A 17,996-nucleotide genomic window follows, 5' to 3' on the forward strand; every position below is an offset into this window, starting at 1 on the left:
TACATGTACAGGGGTGCCAGGAATCTAATCGTGGAGAAGAGGGTGTATGTTATGCTCGCCTTGAAATTGCCTTGTGGCTCCACTGTGCTTTGGTTGAGTGGAACTGATCTTCTATGAGTTTTCATTGAGCATGACAGATACCTTGTGATCTTGCCGCAACTGTTCTTGAGTCTTCCTCTCTACCTCTCACAGTCCTGTTCAGGGTTTCCTGAGCAAAAAGACAAAAAGTAGCCCTGATGGTTTTCCTGAAGACTAATTCATTTATTTATATATTTTTAAAGGCAGAGTGGCAAAGAGAGATCCCCCCATCCATTGGTTTACTCCATCACATGGCTGCAGCAGCCAAATCTGGGATGATTCAGGCTGAAAGGAGCCAGGAACAATATCCCTGCGTCTCACCTGGGTTGCAGGGGTCCAGGTGTGTGAGCCAGCTTTTGTGAACTGTCTTCCCAGGCACATTAGCTTGGAAACAGAGCAGTGTTTATATGGGATGATGACATTGCAAGTGGTGGCTTAACTAGCAGGATCACAATGCTAGCCCTTTTCTCTCTTTTTTTAAAGGTTCATTTTTATTTGAAAGGTAGATTTCACAAAGAGGAGGAGAGATAAAGATCTTCCATCCACTGTTTAATTCTCCAAATGGCTGCAACAGCTGATGCTGAGCCATTCTGAAGCCAGGAGCCTCTTCTGGGTCTCCCCAATGGATGCAGGGTCCCAAGAATTTGGGCCACTTCTGCTGCTCTCCCAGGCCTCAAGCAGAGAGCTGGATGGGAAGTGCAGCAGCTGTTTGGAAGGAAGCCAGCAAATAGAGGACATCAAGGTCTCCTTGTCCCCTCATTGGTACTCTGTCCCTCAAAGAAATCCTAAAGGACTGATGAAGCATCGTCTGCACTTGATTACTTCAAAACCACCTTCCCTGTTGACTGTCGGCTTTGTGGAGCAGAGTCCCATTGCTACATTCACATTGTTTGGAGTTACATCCATAGCCAGGTTAGGAATGAGCTGCTGACGCACTAGTGGCATCACCAAAGGGTGTGGATGAAGAGGATTGTAGGTGTCAGTCATCTTGGGGCAGCATTCAGCATGGGCTGTGACTTCCCTTTGGGGGCCTCCCCAGCTGCTGCTGCTCTTCTGGGCTGGTGAGGCACTTCGGTATCCCTGTCCACATTTCTCCAGCTCTGCATTCGGTTATGGGTTGCAGCCGTCTCTGTCTGAGCACCTTCTGTATGGATAGGCACCTGCTACTTGGTGCCTCTCCATCAGGGTGTTTTAATGCTGGTCAGCATTGGGCCATGTGGGAAGATATTTCTGCTACATTTTAGTGATTTTTAAACATTTGAAAGGCACAGACAGAGATCATCTGCTTACTGGTTCACTCTTCATGTGCCTGTAATAGGCAGGCAGGTGGATGGAGCTGTGGATTTTCCTTTGTCTGCAGAATGCATGAAACCTCAGGGGACAGTCCTGTCTTGTTTGGCTCACACATCATTGGGATGTTTACAACCCAGACACTGCTGCAGCCTCATCCCTAAGGTGTATTGCTCTAGCTGGGTTCTTGCTAGTGGCTCAAAAGAAGACTGGTGGTGCCACTTTTCAAGGGAGCTGCTTTCATGCAGTGATTTTCCCGTTTCACTTTCATGACCTTTTATTTTATAAAGTGAATGGGTCTGTTGGCACCTGTTCCTGGGCAGCGCAGCTATTGGCCCCCTGAACTCTTTGTCATCCAGAACTGAAAGAGGGTGCGGCGCAGCCATGGCCACCTCTGTCAAGGAATCACACATGAGACTCAGGCCACTGCTGCGTAGGCCCTGTGACTAGGGTCAAGTTGGTGGCACTGGGCCATCCAGGAGAGTGCTCAAACCTCAGTGTGTCTTCCCAGGAATTTGCACTTTTGGAGAAAGAAGCTGATTTCCTTGACCCTCCTTCTTTCTTGGCTTCTCTTGCAAAGAACTGAAGGTAATGCAGCATACAGCAGGAATCTCTTCTCCCCCAACCCCTTCTACTGAGTCTCTTCCTTACATCAACCTTTCTCTAATTGCATGTTTGCACTTTTGTCTTCTGTGAATTCCTCCAACCCCCTTAGGTTGTTGGGATGTGGCATTTGACCCACAGCTCCTTAATATTGCCACACTCTGGTGCCTGGTTTGTGTTTCCTTCCAAGAGTGCTCTCCCTTCTGAGTTTCTGTGGGTGGCTAGGAGTACGCTGCTTGCCCTGGGGGAGACCATGTAGTCATGGGAGACAGGCCTAAATACTGGTTAGATGCTGACTCAAATCAGCAAGCATACAGTTCTCTCGACCTTGACTTCCCCTGTACATTGAGAGTTTGCCCTTGGTTATTATTTATTTTCTAAGTAAAACTGAATATGTGCTCCTCTTCTGTATGAACATATTTTATACAGTTTATCATTTCCTTTTAAGGTGAATCATCATCAGGCTAGAGAACTGCTCTTATGAGAGCAAAATTGAGAGTTTGGTAAGACTTGGCAGATTGAGCCAGCTTAGCACCCTGCTGATGCCCATATCACTGTTTTACATCACCTAATTGTGGCTGAAAACGGCTACTGTTTTAAAACATTTTGCCAAGCACTGCTAGTTTTTAATATTCATACAGAGGCTGGAAACAGTAGGAGTAGACATTGTTTCAAAGTCTAGTCCTTGGGCAAGAAGCTTTGAAACTTACAAAATGTTGCCCTGATATTTAATTAGGGTAGTGTTTTTTGTCATACAGATTCATTTGTGTTGATATGTGGGTGGGCCTGACTATTAAACATGATTATTCAAAGCAGTTGAGCCCAGCATCAATTTGTTGACCAGTGAGGCTGAAATCTGAAGTTCAGAATCATGGCAAAGGTAGCCGAGGCAGTTTTGTTCTGAGTCTGTACAGTATAAATCAGTAAGTATGTACTACTCTCCTGATGGTCCCAGCATCTCACAGTTTGGCTTGAAAAACTTTCTGTAGTCTCTGTTCAAAGCAAAGGGAAGCAAAATTCAAATGAAACATTTTTACAACCTCTGGGACCTAGAAAACTTTCTCTGGGAACCTTAAAAAAACTTTTGGAACAAAACATGATGTCCTGTACCTCTGATATGTCATTCTTCCTCATCAGGCTCTAATAAGTGTCTGTCCTTCTAAAACGTCATGTATACATGCAGAAACTGAAATAGAGTGTATTACCAGGATCATGCTGTTTCATTAGGTGGAACAGCTGGAAGGCAAAGATTTCTGGATTTTCACTGTGAAGTTCCTTCAGCTCCTCATCCTCCTGTGTTAGATTTAAATAATTAAAATGCCTGAAAACAGCTTCCTCATGAAGGAAGAAGGTTGATGTTGCCTCAAGGTTTTGGGGACTCACAATCCAAGATGGGCTGGCCCTACTTGTGGCCCCATCTCGTGAGAGTGCGAGCTAGTAGTGCTTGAGATTGGTGTACAATAGTTAAGTGGTGAGGTGAGGAAACAGATGGGAAGGAGCTCACTGTCCCCCCCCCCCCCACCACCATCACATGTTTCCTTGTAAATCAATTATCTGCTCAGAGAGGGAACCCAAGCAAAATAACTCAATTTCCAAAGTCCCCCCCCCACCCCAATACCATTAATTGCATTAAGTTCCATCCCCAAGCCATTAATGTAAGACTGTGGTGAAGGGTCCAATGCATTGACTCAATTGGCAAGTCCTCCCCTTGCAGGTACCAGGACACCTAGGAGTACTGGTTGATGTCCCAGCAGTTCCACTTCCCTTCCAGCATCCATGAGGGAGATCTGGCAGAAGCAGCTGGCTCTTGGTTTCAGATTGGCTCAACTCTGGATGTTGCTTCCATTTGGGGAGTGAACCAGTGGATGGAAGATCTTTCTGTCCATCCTTTTTTTCAATAAAGCTGCCTTTCAAATAAAATAAATATTTAACAAAATAAAAATAAGTAAAAATAAAAAGAAGATTCTGATGACCAGGCCTGTAGCACATGGGCCTTCAGGGGACACCCAAAATCTATGTTGGCATAATGGTGATGAAATAAGTAGACTTTGTGCAAGACTCCCTTGCTAGTACCCACCCTCACCCTACCTCGGCCCCCCATCTGTCTTGGACATCTTTTTGTTCTTGTTCTTGTGGTGTCCTTGTCTATTCAAGCATGTTTTATTATGGCTTTTTTTTTTTTTACATTCTGTTTTTTTGTTTGTTTGTTTTTGAAATACATATATTTGTGGTATAGAGGCTGACAGAGAGGTAGGTTGACTGACAGATAAACAGAACTCCCATCTGCTGGTTTATTACCTAAAATTGGACACAACAACTGGAGCTGGGCTAGACCAAAGTTGAGAGAACTCAGTCTTGGGTCTCCTGGGAGCAGCAGGAACAACCTACTTGGACCACAGCCTGCTACCTCCTTTGGTGCACATTAGGAGAAAGGCAGCTACTGTACCTGGGACCCAAGTACAGGTACCCTGATGGGCATCCAAACTGGTTGCTTACATACTTGGCCAAATGCCTACCCTAAGATTTTTTTCATTTTGCTTTTGTTTTTTTCTACTACCCTATCAGTATTAGTAATCTCTGTTCAAGGAAACCTACATTTCTCACTGCCATGGGACAATATTAGGATAAAATCTTCCAAACATAGCCCCCAAAATGGGCAGGTCCTGTGTGGGTCATGTAAGAACCTCTTGCAAGTTGTGGCTCTTGGTCTCATTTCGACCTTTCCGTCCATCTGGTGAGCAGTCACTTAACGAGCACCCACTGTGTACAAGGCATGGCCAGTGTTGGCATTGTTTGTCTTTGTGGACCTTGAAGACCCTTAGGAGAGCTGAACCAGATGACCCTGTTGGACAGCAGGTTGAAAGCTCTACTGAGTGTGGGGAGCTCTAGGAGGCTTCGTGCTGGAGGCTGAGTGAGTTGTGAGGTTGGAGAAGATGAGGTAGAGATGGTCTGGTACAGCAACAGATGAGCAGGGCTGACTGAGGGTGCTTTGGGTGTTACTGCTCATGGAGAAAAGTCAAAGGTAGGTGCGGCCAGCTGCTATGAAAAGACAAGGAAGTAGTTCAAGTGGTATATGGTGGGGACAGAAGTGGCAGCACTGTGCAGCACTCTGGTTGTGGCTGGCATCATTTCTGAATAGGTGGCCATCTCCACCTGCTTCTATCCTTCCTGGTGGAAGACAGGGCTTCCAAGGGAATTGGCTGGGCACCTATAGGAACTGCTTCAGCTACTTGGCTGTTGTTCTTTTCATTTATTTAAAATATATGTATTTATTTTACTGCGAAGTCAGTTACAGAGAAAGAGGATGGGATGGGAGTGGGGCAATCAAGAGATCGAGGTCTTGCATTTGCTGGTTCACTCCCCAAATGGCCAAAGCTGAGATGATCTAAAGCTGGGAACCAGAAGATTCTTCCAGGTCTCCCACGTGGGTGTAGGACCCAAGCCCTTGGACCATTTTCAGCTGCTTTCTCAGGCCATAAGCAGGGAGCTGGATGGGAAGTAGAGCAGATGAGACAAATCATGTGGAATGCTGGTGCCAGCAGATGTTGCTGTGCTGACCCAACTTGGCTGTTTTTCAAGGGATGTGGTTTGATCACGGGTATCTGCCAGACAAAGCAAGCCATGAGGCATCTGCACAGAAGTGGGTCTGGAAGTTAGGAGAAAGGCTGTGTGTGATGACCTGGAGGCAAACAGCTATGGATTCATTCTTTGACTAGGCCCACAGTCAGTTCCAGTGCTGGGTGTAACCTGGTATTGATTGTGCTGGGTGCAGACAGAGGGCAAGGCTGTGCTGAGCTTGGGAAGCTCATCTGCCTGCTCTCAGCTGCTCCTCCTCCCTCCAACTTCAGGGGTGGGCTTGCTTTGTTCCCTCGCTGAAAAAGTTTTATTAGGATACAGTTCATATTCAGCGTCATTCTCGATTAGCTAGTGCAGCTCAATATTTTTTACAGCATTGTGGCTCTGTCCCTGCAGTCAATCTTAGAACATTCTTGTGACCCTAGAAAGAAACTCTCTGCGCTTTAGCTGTCAACTCCAAGTTCCCCTATTTCCTCCCAGAGCAGTGCTGAGCAAGCCCCATGTACTTCTTCCAGCTGCGGATCTGCCTATTGCGCACACTGGGTGTAGATACAGTCACGCACTGTGTGGTCTTTCACTTAGCACAGCGTTCTCCTGGGGCATCCATGTGGTAGCATCATCTAAAATTATTATTTTTTGCCAAATGCTATGACATGGCATGCATTTACAAGTTTAGTATGTCCTTTCTGCCATGGCTGGACAGTTGGATAGTTTTAGTTTGATTTCTCATAAATGATATGACTGTGAGCATTCGGATATATGTTTTTTTCTGTGGTTGTACCCAATTATTTGCCTTGGGAGAATTCCTGAGAACAGAGTTGTGTGAATTATGTAAGTACTTGCAAGGTTGTTTTGGACACGGGCTGTACCAGTTGACATTTCCATCAGCAGTAGATGAGAATTGCGATTTTTCTGTCTGCTCACCAACATTTGTCCTTATCTGTGTATATTTTTTTATCCTAACCATCTTAGTGGGTATAAAGTGGTCTCTGACTGTGGCTTTGATTTGCATTTCCCTTAATGACTAATGATGTTGAGTATCTTTTCATGGGCTTTCAGAAAAATAGAACTGACACATTTCTTCTCCAAAGATCTTTGATTGTTCTTGGGAAGGTAAAACACAGATTTTACTATGTCAAGTAAGTGGAAAATAAGGACAATGGTGAATGCTGTTTTAGGAAATGCAGGGCTGAAGGGCACACCTGTTGGGATAGTTAACGATGGAGGTGGACTGATGATGTTATGGCTCTGGTTGGCTGTCAGGACTCGACTCGCCAACAAGGACTTCTGAGATTCTAAGATGCACTGTGCACTATGAGGTCCCTTCTGTGCCCTTGGGTTCTACTGGAGGTAGGCAGGGTCTTAGCCTAAATAACTCCCTTTTGCTCACTGTTAGTCAGAGACATCTCTTGGTTTCTTGGCCTTTCCTGATGTCATCATTAAGTCACCAAGGCACTCCGTGAGGATGGATGACCTGTGTCTGCCTCAGGGTCTCTTAAGGCTGAGGGAGTTAATGGGAGTATCTCATGGAGATGAATGCTAAAATGGCTATGGATGCTAATGCCATTTCCTGTCATTTCAGACTCTGGATTCCATGGGAGAAAAAGAACATTTCTGATGGTTCTGTCGTCACTTAAAAGTTTGGGCCTTTGTGGAGCAGAGCTGTGCTCTGAATTCCTTAGACCTGGAGATTTCCACTCCCAGACTGTGTCTGAGCTGGAGTAATGTCTATGGGATGGAGTTTTCCCACCATCTCTTTTGCCCCTAACATGTGCCACCTTCTGAATCTTTCCAAGGCAAACACTGGAAGTCCTTGTTCTGTCCCTGGCTCTTGACCTTTGCTCTCATAAACCCTGTAGCCCTGCAGGGGCTGTTCTCGATGAAGGAGGTGGAGTGTGGTTCCTTCTCTGAAAGTTGACAGATAACTCCTGCCAGCAGTGGAAATCCTCTTCCGTCAGAGTGAAAGAAAATCACCAGAGAATTTTCTTGATATAGTACCTCACTCACTCAGTCTGGGAAAAACCCCTTTAGGCTTGAGGCAAAACTGACTAATGGCTTATCAGAAAGGAAGCGCACCCACTTCCTGAGGCAGCAGGGGCAGCACCCAGTGACAGGGGTGGCTGTCTAGCGTTCAGTCCCTTGAGTTTTAGAAGCATCTCTTCTCTCTTACTCCCTCCTTTCCCCACCCACCACCAATACGGTTCAGTGCTCAGGCATAATGGCAGCAGAAGTTCAGTCTACACTTGCAGAATGGTTGACGGGAGGAAGCGTGGAAGGTACCACAGTGTCCTTGTGACTTTGTGTTCTTGTGATAATTATCTTTTTCCAAGAAATTCTGTACAGGCAATTGGGGACTTGAAATGGCTCGGCTTTAAGATGGGGCAGAAACAAACTCGTACAAATGTGCTGAATTGAATTCAGATAACAGTATTCAAAATACTGCATGAGATGTTTGACATCTTATTATAAAATAGCTGTGTTTGGTGATTTCAGCCTCAAATGTAGGCTAGCTTTGGTGTTGTGAACACATTTAAGGTGGGCTAGACAATGCCACCGTATTTAGTCAGTTGGCTGTATCAAACGTTTTATATTTTTGACTTAGGATATTTTTGACAGTCTTATTGAGGTGCACCCCTATGGTGAGTCAAGAAGCACCTGTGTGTGTGTGTGTGTGTGTGTGTGTGTGTGTGTGTGCCTCCCCTTTAAAGGTTCACAATGAAATTCCATTTAGAAACACGTAAGAGTCCAAGGTAGATATGTTTTAAAACTTTGGCCCTAGAAGAGCATATTGTAATCTGTTGTGGTGTGGTGAGAGGCCCACAGTGCAGGGACTGGAGTGGAGGTATGGAGAACAGGGGGAGTTTGAGTTGTCACCCTAATATAGAAAGTATGGGCCAGCAAGTGGAGAGAATCACCTTAAAGTGGGCTGTGTGGGGCTTTATGTTGGCAACCGATCCAGCAGGTGCTTAGCATCTAATTGGACAGAAGGTAGCAAACCATGCAAGACGGAGTTCAGGGCTCATCTCTAGGTGTTGCCTGGGGCAGAATCTACACCTCAAATCCAGCTTTCTGGCTTGAGGGCTTTGAGACTAAACTGTGCAGTGGAATCTCCCAGAGGGCTTATTAAGGACTGGTTGCTGGGCCTCATTCCCAGAGTTACTGATCTGTGGGGTTGGGTAGGGCCTGAGAATTTGCATTTGTCATGAGCGCTGCTTTGGTTGCTCAGTTAGAAACCCAGAATCCAGCCATTGGAAAGCCTTTGGTTAAAGGACAGCCAGTGTCTGGACTTCCTGGATTGCCTAGGATCTCTGCTACATGAATCAGTCCCTTTCCCTACCCATTTAAGCAAGTGCGCATCATACCTGGTCATATGGGGCATCAAGGGTGGCCCAGGAAGTGGGACACTGACTTCTAGACTTCCTTGATTATCTCTCTGCCACAGGGCTGGCCATACTTTGCATGTCAATCCCCTTCTTTCTTTAGTTGCTCATCTCATCTCATTTGTTTTGCATGAAAGAGATTGTGTTATTAATATTCTTCTTACCATGTGGATATGATGGGGACCCCACCACCTAAGACCCAGAAAAATGTTGGTCCCAGTTCCCAGTATCAGTGATTTCTCATTCCTGGTGCTAGTATTAGAACTAACAAGTACCGATTACTGGGAAGAGGTGAGAGGAACAGACAGCCACTATATTAGGGTCTGAAAATGAATCGCTCCAAGGTCCTGCTGCTACATTCTCTTGGGTGGCTTGAGAAAAACAATTCCTGGGCTTGAAACATATGCAGCCCCTGGAAGACATCCTGGTCAGTCCCTTCTTAGACAGTTACTCAGCCTCTCATTTGAGCAGCATTTAGGTCAGCAAGTGGCCAGGGCTCTGATTGCTGGGTTGGAGAGCTCAACTGATGCTGGGGCTTTCTGTGATAAAAGTGGGAGCCAGCTCTGAGGGAGGGCTTGGGCCCAGCCTGTGATTGTACCAGCTAGGACCTGGTTGTGTTGGTACTGAAAATGATGCCCTTCAACTTTACATTTTACTTTTTTGTGGGAGTAAAAGTGAGAGGTTCCGTGGGGCAGACACTGCCGGCGGCTGCAGATTTGCTGTGCGGCGAGGTGTGAGGGAGTGAGCCCTGAGCTATAGTGGGTACAGAGAGATTGCCGAGGGCTTCTCTGCCATGTCTTTTTAGTGCCAGCGGGGAACCCAAGACAGTCACCTTGTCTCTGCACTGATAAGGAAAGCTGGCTGGTTGTGCTGACACAGGATGGGGACCTGCTGCCTACTTGCTGTCCACCACCCCTGAGGAGCTGTCCATTGCCTCCCTCACCTCCGCAGCTGCCGACTCTCGGTCTTTGCCAACAGTGCCGAAGAATGACTTTGTGAGTTCTGCTTACACACACCCGTGTTTCTGATGCTGATAGCAGTCCTTGTGCCGCTTGAGTTTTTGCTGACATTCAGCAAGCTAGCCCTGAGCACGCTCCCCAGCTTACAGATCGAGCTTCCTGCCTGAATATGGGCCAGACTGGAGGTGGCCCAGTACTTACACCTGTTACCACACTCAGACAACTCACTTCCCCTCTGTATTTGTACAGCGTCTTGCTGCTCAGCCAGATTTCCTCTCTGAGGGCACAAGGTACACTCAACCAGCGAATGAGGGAAGAAGGAAGTTCACTTTGTATTTAGAGCCGCTGGAGTGAAAACATGACTGGTAGCTTATTTTGCTGTGTTTGGCCGTGACCCTTAGGCTAACACATTTTACTTTTCTCTCTCTTTATTTTAATGACAGAATGGAAGTGAGGAAGGGAAGTCGCCTGACGCAGGAGCCGGAGTGAGAGCCCCGCTGGACTCGTGCGCCCAGCCTGCACCATGAATCTGGGTCTATCTTCGCGCTAGGAGCTGAGGGCAGGCGCAAGCTACAGGGAGCAATGGCTCTTTTTAGTCCGTGGAAGCTGTCCTCGCAAAAGCTGGGCTTCTTCCTGGTGACTTTTGGCTTCATTTGGGGTATGATGCTGCTGCATTTTACCATCCAGCAGCGGACACAGCCTGAGAGCAGCTCCATGCTGCGAGAGCAGATCTTGGATCTCAGCAAAAGGTACATCAAGGCACTGGCAGAGGAGAACAGGAACGTGGTGGACGGGCCATACGCTGGCGTCATGACAGCTTATGGTAAGTGCAACGCTGCCGAGGCCTCTCTGTTGAGCTTGCTTTGTCTTTGAGATGACCCAGAAATCTGGTCTTGTCCTGCTGTGGGTTGCCCTCACCAGTACCTTGCCTGGCGCCGAGTTGTCCACTGAGGACTCCTCCTGGGAAGTTCAAGCAGCGCCCTCTAGGGACAGCTTCTGTGCAGACAGACGTTTGCTCCCTGGAGTGGGGGTGTTGTGTTAATATTTACCTCCTCCCTCAGCACATTTCTGGTGGGCCTGGCCTCGTGTGGGTGTGGGTTCAGAGAATATTGAAAAACATGCTAATTATCATTCCCCAAACAGTTCTTAATGAGATCTGGTGGAGGTGAGGAAGGTGGAAAGGAAAGTTCTATGGGTGCCAGTGGACTTGGCAAGTTCCATGGATGCCATCCGCCCTGCTAGCGCAGAGGTCACTGGAGCTTAGGCCCTGGCTAAAGGCTTTCTTTGGCTTCTGCCAGGGTCCTGCTCTTTTTATTCCCCCAAATTTGAGAGGCAGACAAGGAAGGAGAGAGATGTAGGGGAGAAGAGAGCGCCCATCTGTTAGTTTACTGCCCAATGGCTTCAGCAGCTGAAGGCAGGAGCTGGGTGGCAGCGACCCAGCTGTGGGAGCCTTTGCTGTCACCTTCCCGGGTATGACTGGGGGAGGAGATGGAACTTGAACCAGGCACTTTGGTAACCAGATGGTCACCAAACCATCCGGTGGGCATGCCAGGTGGCATTCTGACCAGCATGCCAGAATGTCCAGGATTGATTTCCTGTCTAGTAGCCCTAACTTTCAACAAATATTTTTATGGTTGTTACTTTTTAAGGTGCCTTATTCCTTTTCCAAATAATTCAGAATAAAAACATACACATATGGAATATAACTCACTTTCGTTTTAATCGAAGTTAGGTTTAATATAGGAAAAAACTAGAAACTGTAGGTGAGCACAAATGGAAGGAGAAAAAAAACACTTGAGTGTTACTCTAGGTAATACCATAAATAGCAGTTTGATGTATATCTGAGATTTTACATATATATACACACACAAAGAGATGCAAAATAAAATAGGGAAATGCATTTTGGATTATAATGCATTGTAGAGAAGTAGCATCACAGCCCCCTACAGTTGGTCCCATAACATCAGGAGGGGAATTAGTATGTAGATGACCACCTGAATGGCAAAGGCTGGCCACCCAATAGAGGTTCCCTGGGTTTGTTCCTGGTGACGGGAAGTGTAGATGGTGCAAGAATAGGGTCTGGTGAGGTGGAGGAAAATCAGCAGGCTGCGCTGAGACCCAGCCAGGAGCAGGCCGTGAAGTCTGCACCTTTCCAGGGATGCTTCGGGACAGTGTGCAGCAGGTGTGGGTGAGTTTGGTACAATGTGGCTTGAATTCAAACACAGGAAGTCAGACTCAATTACAAATCCAGATTTTTTTTTTCCTGTATAATGTTCCAAGAACTTGATTATTTGATAGCTGATTTTTCTGTGAAGGCACTTTGCAATAGTTTGCAGAAGATGAAAATGAAAGGTAGTTTTTTTCGGGGGGGGGATGCAGAAATTTTTGAAATGAGTACATATCATGGGTCAACAGTAAATGAAAAATGTTAAGAAAACTGACTCTCGGGCCTGGCGTGGTGGCGCAGTGGTTAAGGTCCTCACCTTGCACGCCCAGGATTCCATATGGGCGCCGGTTCTAATCCCAGCAGCCCTGCTTCCCATCCAGCTCCCTGCCTGTGGTCCGGGAAAGCAGTTGAGGATGGCCCAAAGCTTGGGGACCGTGCACCTGCGTGGGGGACCCGGAGGAGGCTCTGGCTTCGGATCGGCATAACATAGGCCGTTGCACTCACTTGGGGAGTGAATCATCGGATGGAAGATCTTCCTCTCTGTTTCTCCTCTCTGTATATCCGCCTTTCCAATAAAAAATAAAAATAAAAATCTTAAAAAAAAAACTGAATCTCAAAGTTTTAACATCCAAATAAACACTTAATCCCATCATCTCTGAACATTTTGAAGTAACATATTTGCAAAGAAAATATAGGTTTTTCTTTTTTTTGCTTTTGTTTGCTTTTTAAGATTTATTGTTATTGGAAAGGCAGATTTGCAGAGAGATGGAAAAACAGAGAGGTCTTCTGTCTGCTGGTTTACTTCCCAAATGGCCGCACCGAACTGAGCTGATCCAACCTAAAGCCAGGAGCCAGGGGCCTCTTCTGGGTCTCCTATGTAGGCTCAGCATCTCAAGGTTTTGAGCCATCCTCTGCTGCTTTTCCAGAGCGTAATCAAGGAGCGTGTTTGAAAGTAGAGCAGCCGGGACACAAATTGGCACTCCTATGGGATGCTGGAATTTACAGGCAGAGGATTAGCTCGATGAGCCACTGAACAGCCCCTAAATGTTTTTATTTACTTATTTATATTATTTATTTGAAAGTCAGAGACAAAGATCTTCCATGTGATAGTTTATTCTCCAAATGTCTGCGGGACAGCCTGAATCCAGGACTCTATTCTGGTCCCAGCAAGGGTACCAAGAGCCAAGGCACTTGGGTCATTTTTTTTTTCAGCTTTTTTAGGAACCTCAACAGGGTCCTGGATGAGAAACAAAACAGCCTGGGCTTTAATCGGCCCTTGATACAGGATGCCAGTGTCACAAGCCATGCCTTACCACACTGTATCACAGTGCCAGCTCCCAGAAGATGATTGTTCTACAAAACAATGTGAAAATGCTTTCTCGGCACTTGCTTTGTGAATGATCACACAATCCACCTGCAGTCTGTTTACTCCTCCAAGATGTGGCAGTGTCTGGAGGCATTGGCTTTTAATATGTCTCCATAAAAATGCTGCCTACCTCTTTGGTGCTGATGGATATAAAAAATAAGACTCTATTTTGAGAGAGCCCAGGTTGGAAGTCAACCAAGTGGTTTTAAGAGTGTGTACAGCAGGATTGTTCCCTGGCTTTAAAATTCATGTAACATTTCCAGAACCATTTAAGTAAACCATCGGTGGGGGTGAGGAGGGGGAAGCACCCAGAGTTCACTGTTGGGTTCCAAAAATCTCATATGCTTGCCATCCAAGGGCTTTGCATCTCAAACTTCAGAAATTATGCCAAATTCTTCCTTTTACTGGTAACTCTTGGCAAAGTGATGATTTGTTTTCTCTCCCCCTGACCAAAGAACAGTCTAATAGGCCACATCAGTAAGTCTGTCTCGCTCTAATTTTCTCTCGGGTCTAATCAGCCTGACATGCTGGCCAGCATGGTCTTTGGGGCCAGATTTTTGGAATTGAGTGTGGCTATCCGTGTGCTTGGAACATTTGGCATTGAGATAGGGTGTTGGGTAAGCTTTGGTTGTGAGTGATTTGGTTTTAGCTGCATGCCTGGGGCCTCTGCCCAATAGATGCCAGGAGCAGCCCTGCTTGGTGGTAATCAGCATTGTCTACAGACACAGGTGAGAGTAGCTGCCCTGCTCCCTGCCACTGTGAAGAACCTGGGTGATGTGCCCAGGAGACAGTCAACATGTATTTCCCAACACCCTGTTTCTGAAGACATTGTCATTCAGATTTCTGTTTTCATCTTTGATGACTGAACTTGGGGCACTGCACTTGAAGGGAGTAGGAGAATTGTGCCAGGGACCAGTGCAGTTCACACCAGTCCTTGAAAGCTGGTGTCCCCAGAATCCCTTGATGTGGGTATCATTGACAGGTGGGCAGCTGTAGCAATTGGTATCACATGGGGGTTCAGGACGACCAGTGGTTTAGTGGAGCTGGCAGAGCAACAGGAAACATGCATGGCTCATCAGTTAGTTGGCTGCCAATTTCCTGTCACAGGAACAATCCCCGTGAAGAACTCTGCCCACGTGTTTGCTCCAAAAGAGGATGTGCTGGTCCTGTGTGACTGGGATCTCTGATTTGAATGAATCCAGAGAATAGGCAGTCTCCATTCTCACCCCTCAGAAAGCCCCTTCCATCTCTGATGCACACACTGGTGTAGAGATGACTCTTTGCTGACGGTGGCAGGTGTTTAAAGGATGGATGTTGCTGATTGTAGGTTGTTTCTGCTTTATTGGAATGCTTGCCTTGAGCAGCAGGGTTCAGCACTGTGTCCCGTGGTACACGTTCAGACCTCTGTATGTATCAATAAAGTTTTATTGGAACACAGCTGTACCAGGGTTTATTTCCCCAAACAGCCCAAACCATCTGAATCTGCCCTTCAGCGTTCAGCTGGGCATGGATTGATCTGAATGCTTGTCTGATCATGGTTGTCATTGACTCAGCTACTTGTCCAGATGCCTAGGGTGTTAGGTAGACTGGGTGAACCTTGCTCCCTCTCCCTTGCTTTTTGTTGCTGCTTAGCAGAACAGCAGCCATGCCTGGCCCATTTATGTTCACACTGTCCGGGGCTACTTAATGCCATGGTTTAAAATTGTTTCCCTTTGCGTCCTTCAACAGAAGTGTATTGGTTCACGACCAAGATCTGTCTATGGCGAAGGGGTGTGTATGTGTGTGTCCGTGTGTCCATGCTGAGTCTGTTTGAAGCTTGCACTTGGATTCACTGCAGACACCTTAGAAATGGTGCATATCCGGCTACAGTGTTTCTCTTCCAGGTGGCAGCCTGGAGGTACTTGGGGGCAGGAGAAGGGTTTTGGAGTGAGCCAGTGCATCTTTGCCACACCATGGCTGTGTGGTCTAGACCCGGGAGTACATGCAAGTTTTTTCTGTTTTTCTTTTTATTTGAGCAATGAAAAGAGGAGGTTTGTGTGGGCACCATATATTGGTTCCAGGTTCACAATAGCCAGGGTAAAGCCAGATCAGACCCAGGAGCATAGAGTGCAACTAAGGTTAACCATCCCTGCTGCTTTCCAGGGTCCATATAAAAAAATAAGATGAAGTTAGGGCTAGGTGTGGGATATGGGTGTCTCCACCAGCATCTTAGCCATTGGGCTAACCACTGTCACACAAATCACTTGTAAAGTGGGTTGTCTATCTGTCTCATCATGACTATGATGCTGGAGCCAAGTGTTGCATGTATGGTGCCTGCCATGTACTTGGTGGTAGTTTGTCATTTTCATGCTCAGACCCTAATACAGGTGGTTCCTGTCTGAGGATTTCTCAACACGGCAGTGGTTGTGAAAGTGCCTGGACCACCTGCGCAATCATTCTGGTTGTTATTTTCAGTGTAGTATTCACTAAATGGCCTGACATCATCAGTATGTGACTAGACAATATGCTTCACCCTAGATAAGTCTATAAGCTGATGTCCATGGCCTGAGCATGCTTAAGGCAGGCTCAGCTCATCTAGAATGCTTGGTAGGTTGACTATATTAAATGCATTTTTGGTTGAATGGTGTTTTCCACTAACAGTGGTTGGATGCCACAGCATCTAGTGTAGGATGTCACAGCCTCCTAGGTGGTGGGCATCTAGGAGTTGCCAAGCAATGTCTTCCCTCTGCTCCTACTCAACCTTGTTTTGGTGTTTTGACAAGTATGTCTTCTGTTACACGAGGAGATTCAGGGATGTTGCCAGAAGGATCTTGCGGGCAGCGCTCACTTTCCAGGTATAAACCGTGTTCTCTGTGTTGCTCTGTCACACAGCAAGTGTGGCTCCTGCCTCTGACCACTTGTGGAGCTGGAGCCCTCCATGGCTCAGCTGGCTTGCGTTCAGCAGCCAGCTCAGCATCTCTGCCAGCCGTTGATGTCGCGGGGGTTGCGTCACAGGTGGCACCACTCTCCTGGTCAATGCGGTTCTTGTTTCTGAGGTGAATTGATCCCTGTCTCTGATGGCCTGGCCCCGATTTGGATCCCTAGTGATCACTCTGTCTAGCAGGACAGGCCTGGTTCCCCTCTGTTCTCTAAAGAACAGGAGTGGAAACCCGAGGCCTGTTGATCTCCTATGGGTCTAGCCTTACCTTATTAACCCTGATGGATGTCATGTGCTTGTTTCCCTAGGCACTGGGATGCTCTTTCCCTGGGCAGGTCACCAGCTTGGGCTGCTGAGAGCCATAGGAGCTCTGCTGCTCTCTGCCACCCCCACCTCACCTCGCGTTTGCCTGTCGCTGGGTTCCTCCTTGCCCTGCAGGGTTTGTGTACTTGCTTGGCCTTCCATGCTGCCTGTCCCCTGGCTTCTTGAGCTGCTTTGGCCTAGACTGTTTCATTCCTTGGCTGTCGCCCTGACCCTTGAGAAAATGTCTGTCATTAGCCGGAGTATGCCAAATGCTCTGTGGGACCGGGCTGGTGTCTCAGCTATTGGCTCCATGTAGGGGTGGCCGCAGGTAACAGTTGTCCTGTGCTGCAGACCCAAATGAGGATCCGGCATGCAGATTAGAGCTTTGCAAGTGTTTGCTTCCACTTCTGCTGGGAAAAGGAAAGGGGAAAAGCATCCACTTATGTGGGCTTTCATTAGAGATGTAAGCTCATAAAAGGCTTTTGGGTTTTGCTTTTGCTTTTTTTTGCGGGGGGTGGATCTGTATTCCTATCAGTGTGACCAAGGGGACTTTTATGGAGGGCTGGCACTTTCATGGGGCCATGGCCAAGGAAGAAATCCTCTGCCCTTGAAGGAAACTACGCTGCTCTGGGAGTAAAATGAACACGTGCATGTGGGGGAATAGCTGGAGTACTGGAGGTGCCCTCGAGAACATGACTGGAAGCATTAAAGAAAGGGTTTCCTGCTTTCAAAAACTCAGGCAACCAGAGCTGCTTCTTGGAAACTTGAGGCTATTCTAGCCACTCCGTGGTGATGATCTGTTTCCCCACGACCCTTCATCCCAGCATCCTAAGTACAGCACGCCAAGTTCAGAAGTACAGGCAGCCTGATTGGAAGGGCTGGGGAGACTTCGGGAACATTTCAGAGAGGAGGAGTGAGAGGACAGCAGGGGGTTCATTGTACTATTGTACCTTCTGCTTCCTGTGTGGTATGAGGTTAAACCCAGGCTCCAAATATCCCTGAGCTTGCCTGGCTGCCAGAGCTCAGCAGGGCCCTCTCCCCCATCCACCTGTGCTGTCAAAACTCTCGCAGGGGACCTCAGCCCTCTTCATGGCTATGTGGCACATCAGTGCCACTTTGGGCCATGGCTAAGCAGTACTGTTTGCCAGGATCTACGTTTTCTTCCCTTCACTGCCCTCTCTTCTTCCTTTTCCCTTCCCCTCCCCTCTTCCCCTTCCTTCTTGCCTGTCTGTTGCACTGAAGTCCACTTGATGTCCTCATGGGAGGCTTCAACTCTGTGTCATTTCCATTGGACCAGATGCTCAAGCTACTTTGTGCCATCCTTGCTTGTTCTCTGTGCCTTTGTTAGTGTTGGCTA

The 17,996-nt window shown here is 47.2% G+C and overlaps 1 protein-coding gene across 4 annotated transcripts in view; it reads left to right on the top strand.

The window, feature by feature from the left end:
• Nucleotides 1–17,996, top strand: part of MGAT5 (alpha-1,6-mannosylglycoprotein 6-beta-N-acetylglucosaminyltransferase) — a 331,427-nt gene that overhangs the window by 112,029 nt on the left and 201,402 nt on the right. For all 4 annotated transcript variants that reach the window (XM_040971485.1, XM_040971487.1, XM_040971486.1 and 1 more), the window contains one exon: nucleotides 10,330–10,709. In XM_040971485.1, coding sequence (XP_040827419.1) covers nucleotides 10,469–10,709 — 241 coding nt within the window. In that variant the 5' untranslated portion in view covers nucleotides 10,330–10,468. The remainder of the gene's footprint in view (nucleotides 1–10,329; nucleotides 10,710–17,996) is intronic.

The sequence above is a fragment of the Ochotona curzoniae genome, unplaced genomic scaffold (assembly GCF_017591425.1).
Source record: "Ochotona curzoniae isolate NIBS_2020 unplaced genomic scaffold, NIBS_Ocur_1.0 contig_2210, whole genome shotgun sequence".
NCBI lineage: Eukaryota > Metazoa > Chordata > Mammalia > Lagomorpha > Ochotonidae > Ochotona > Ochotona curzoniae.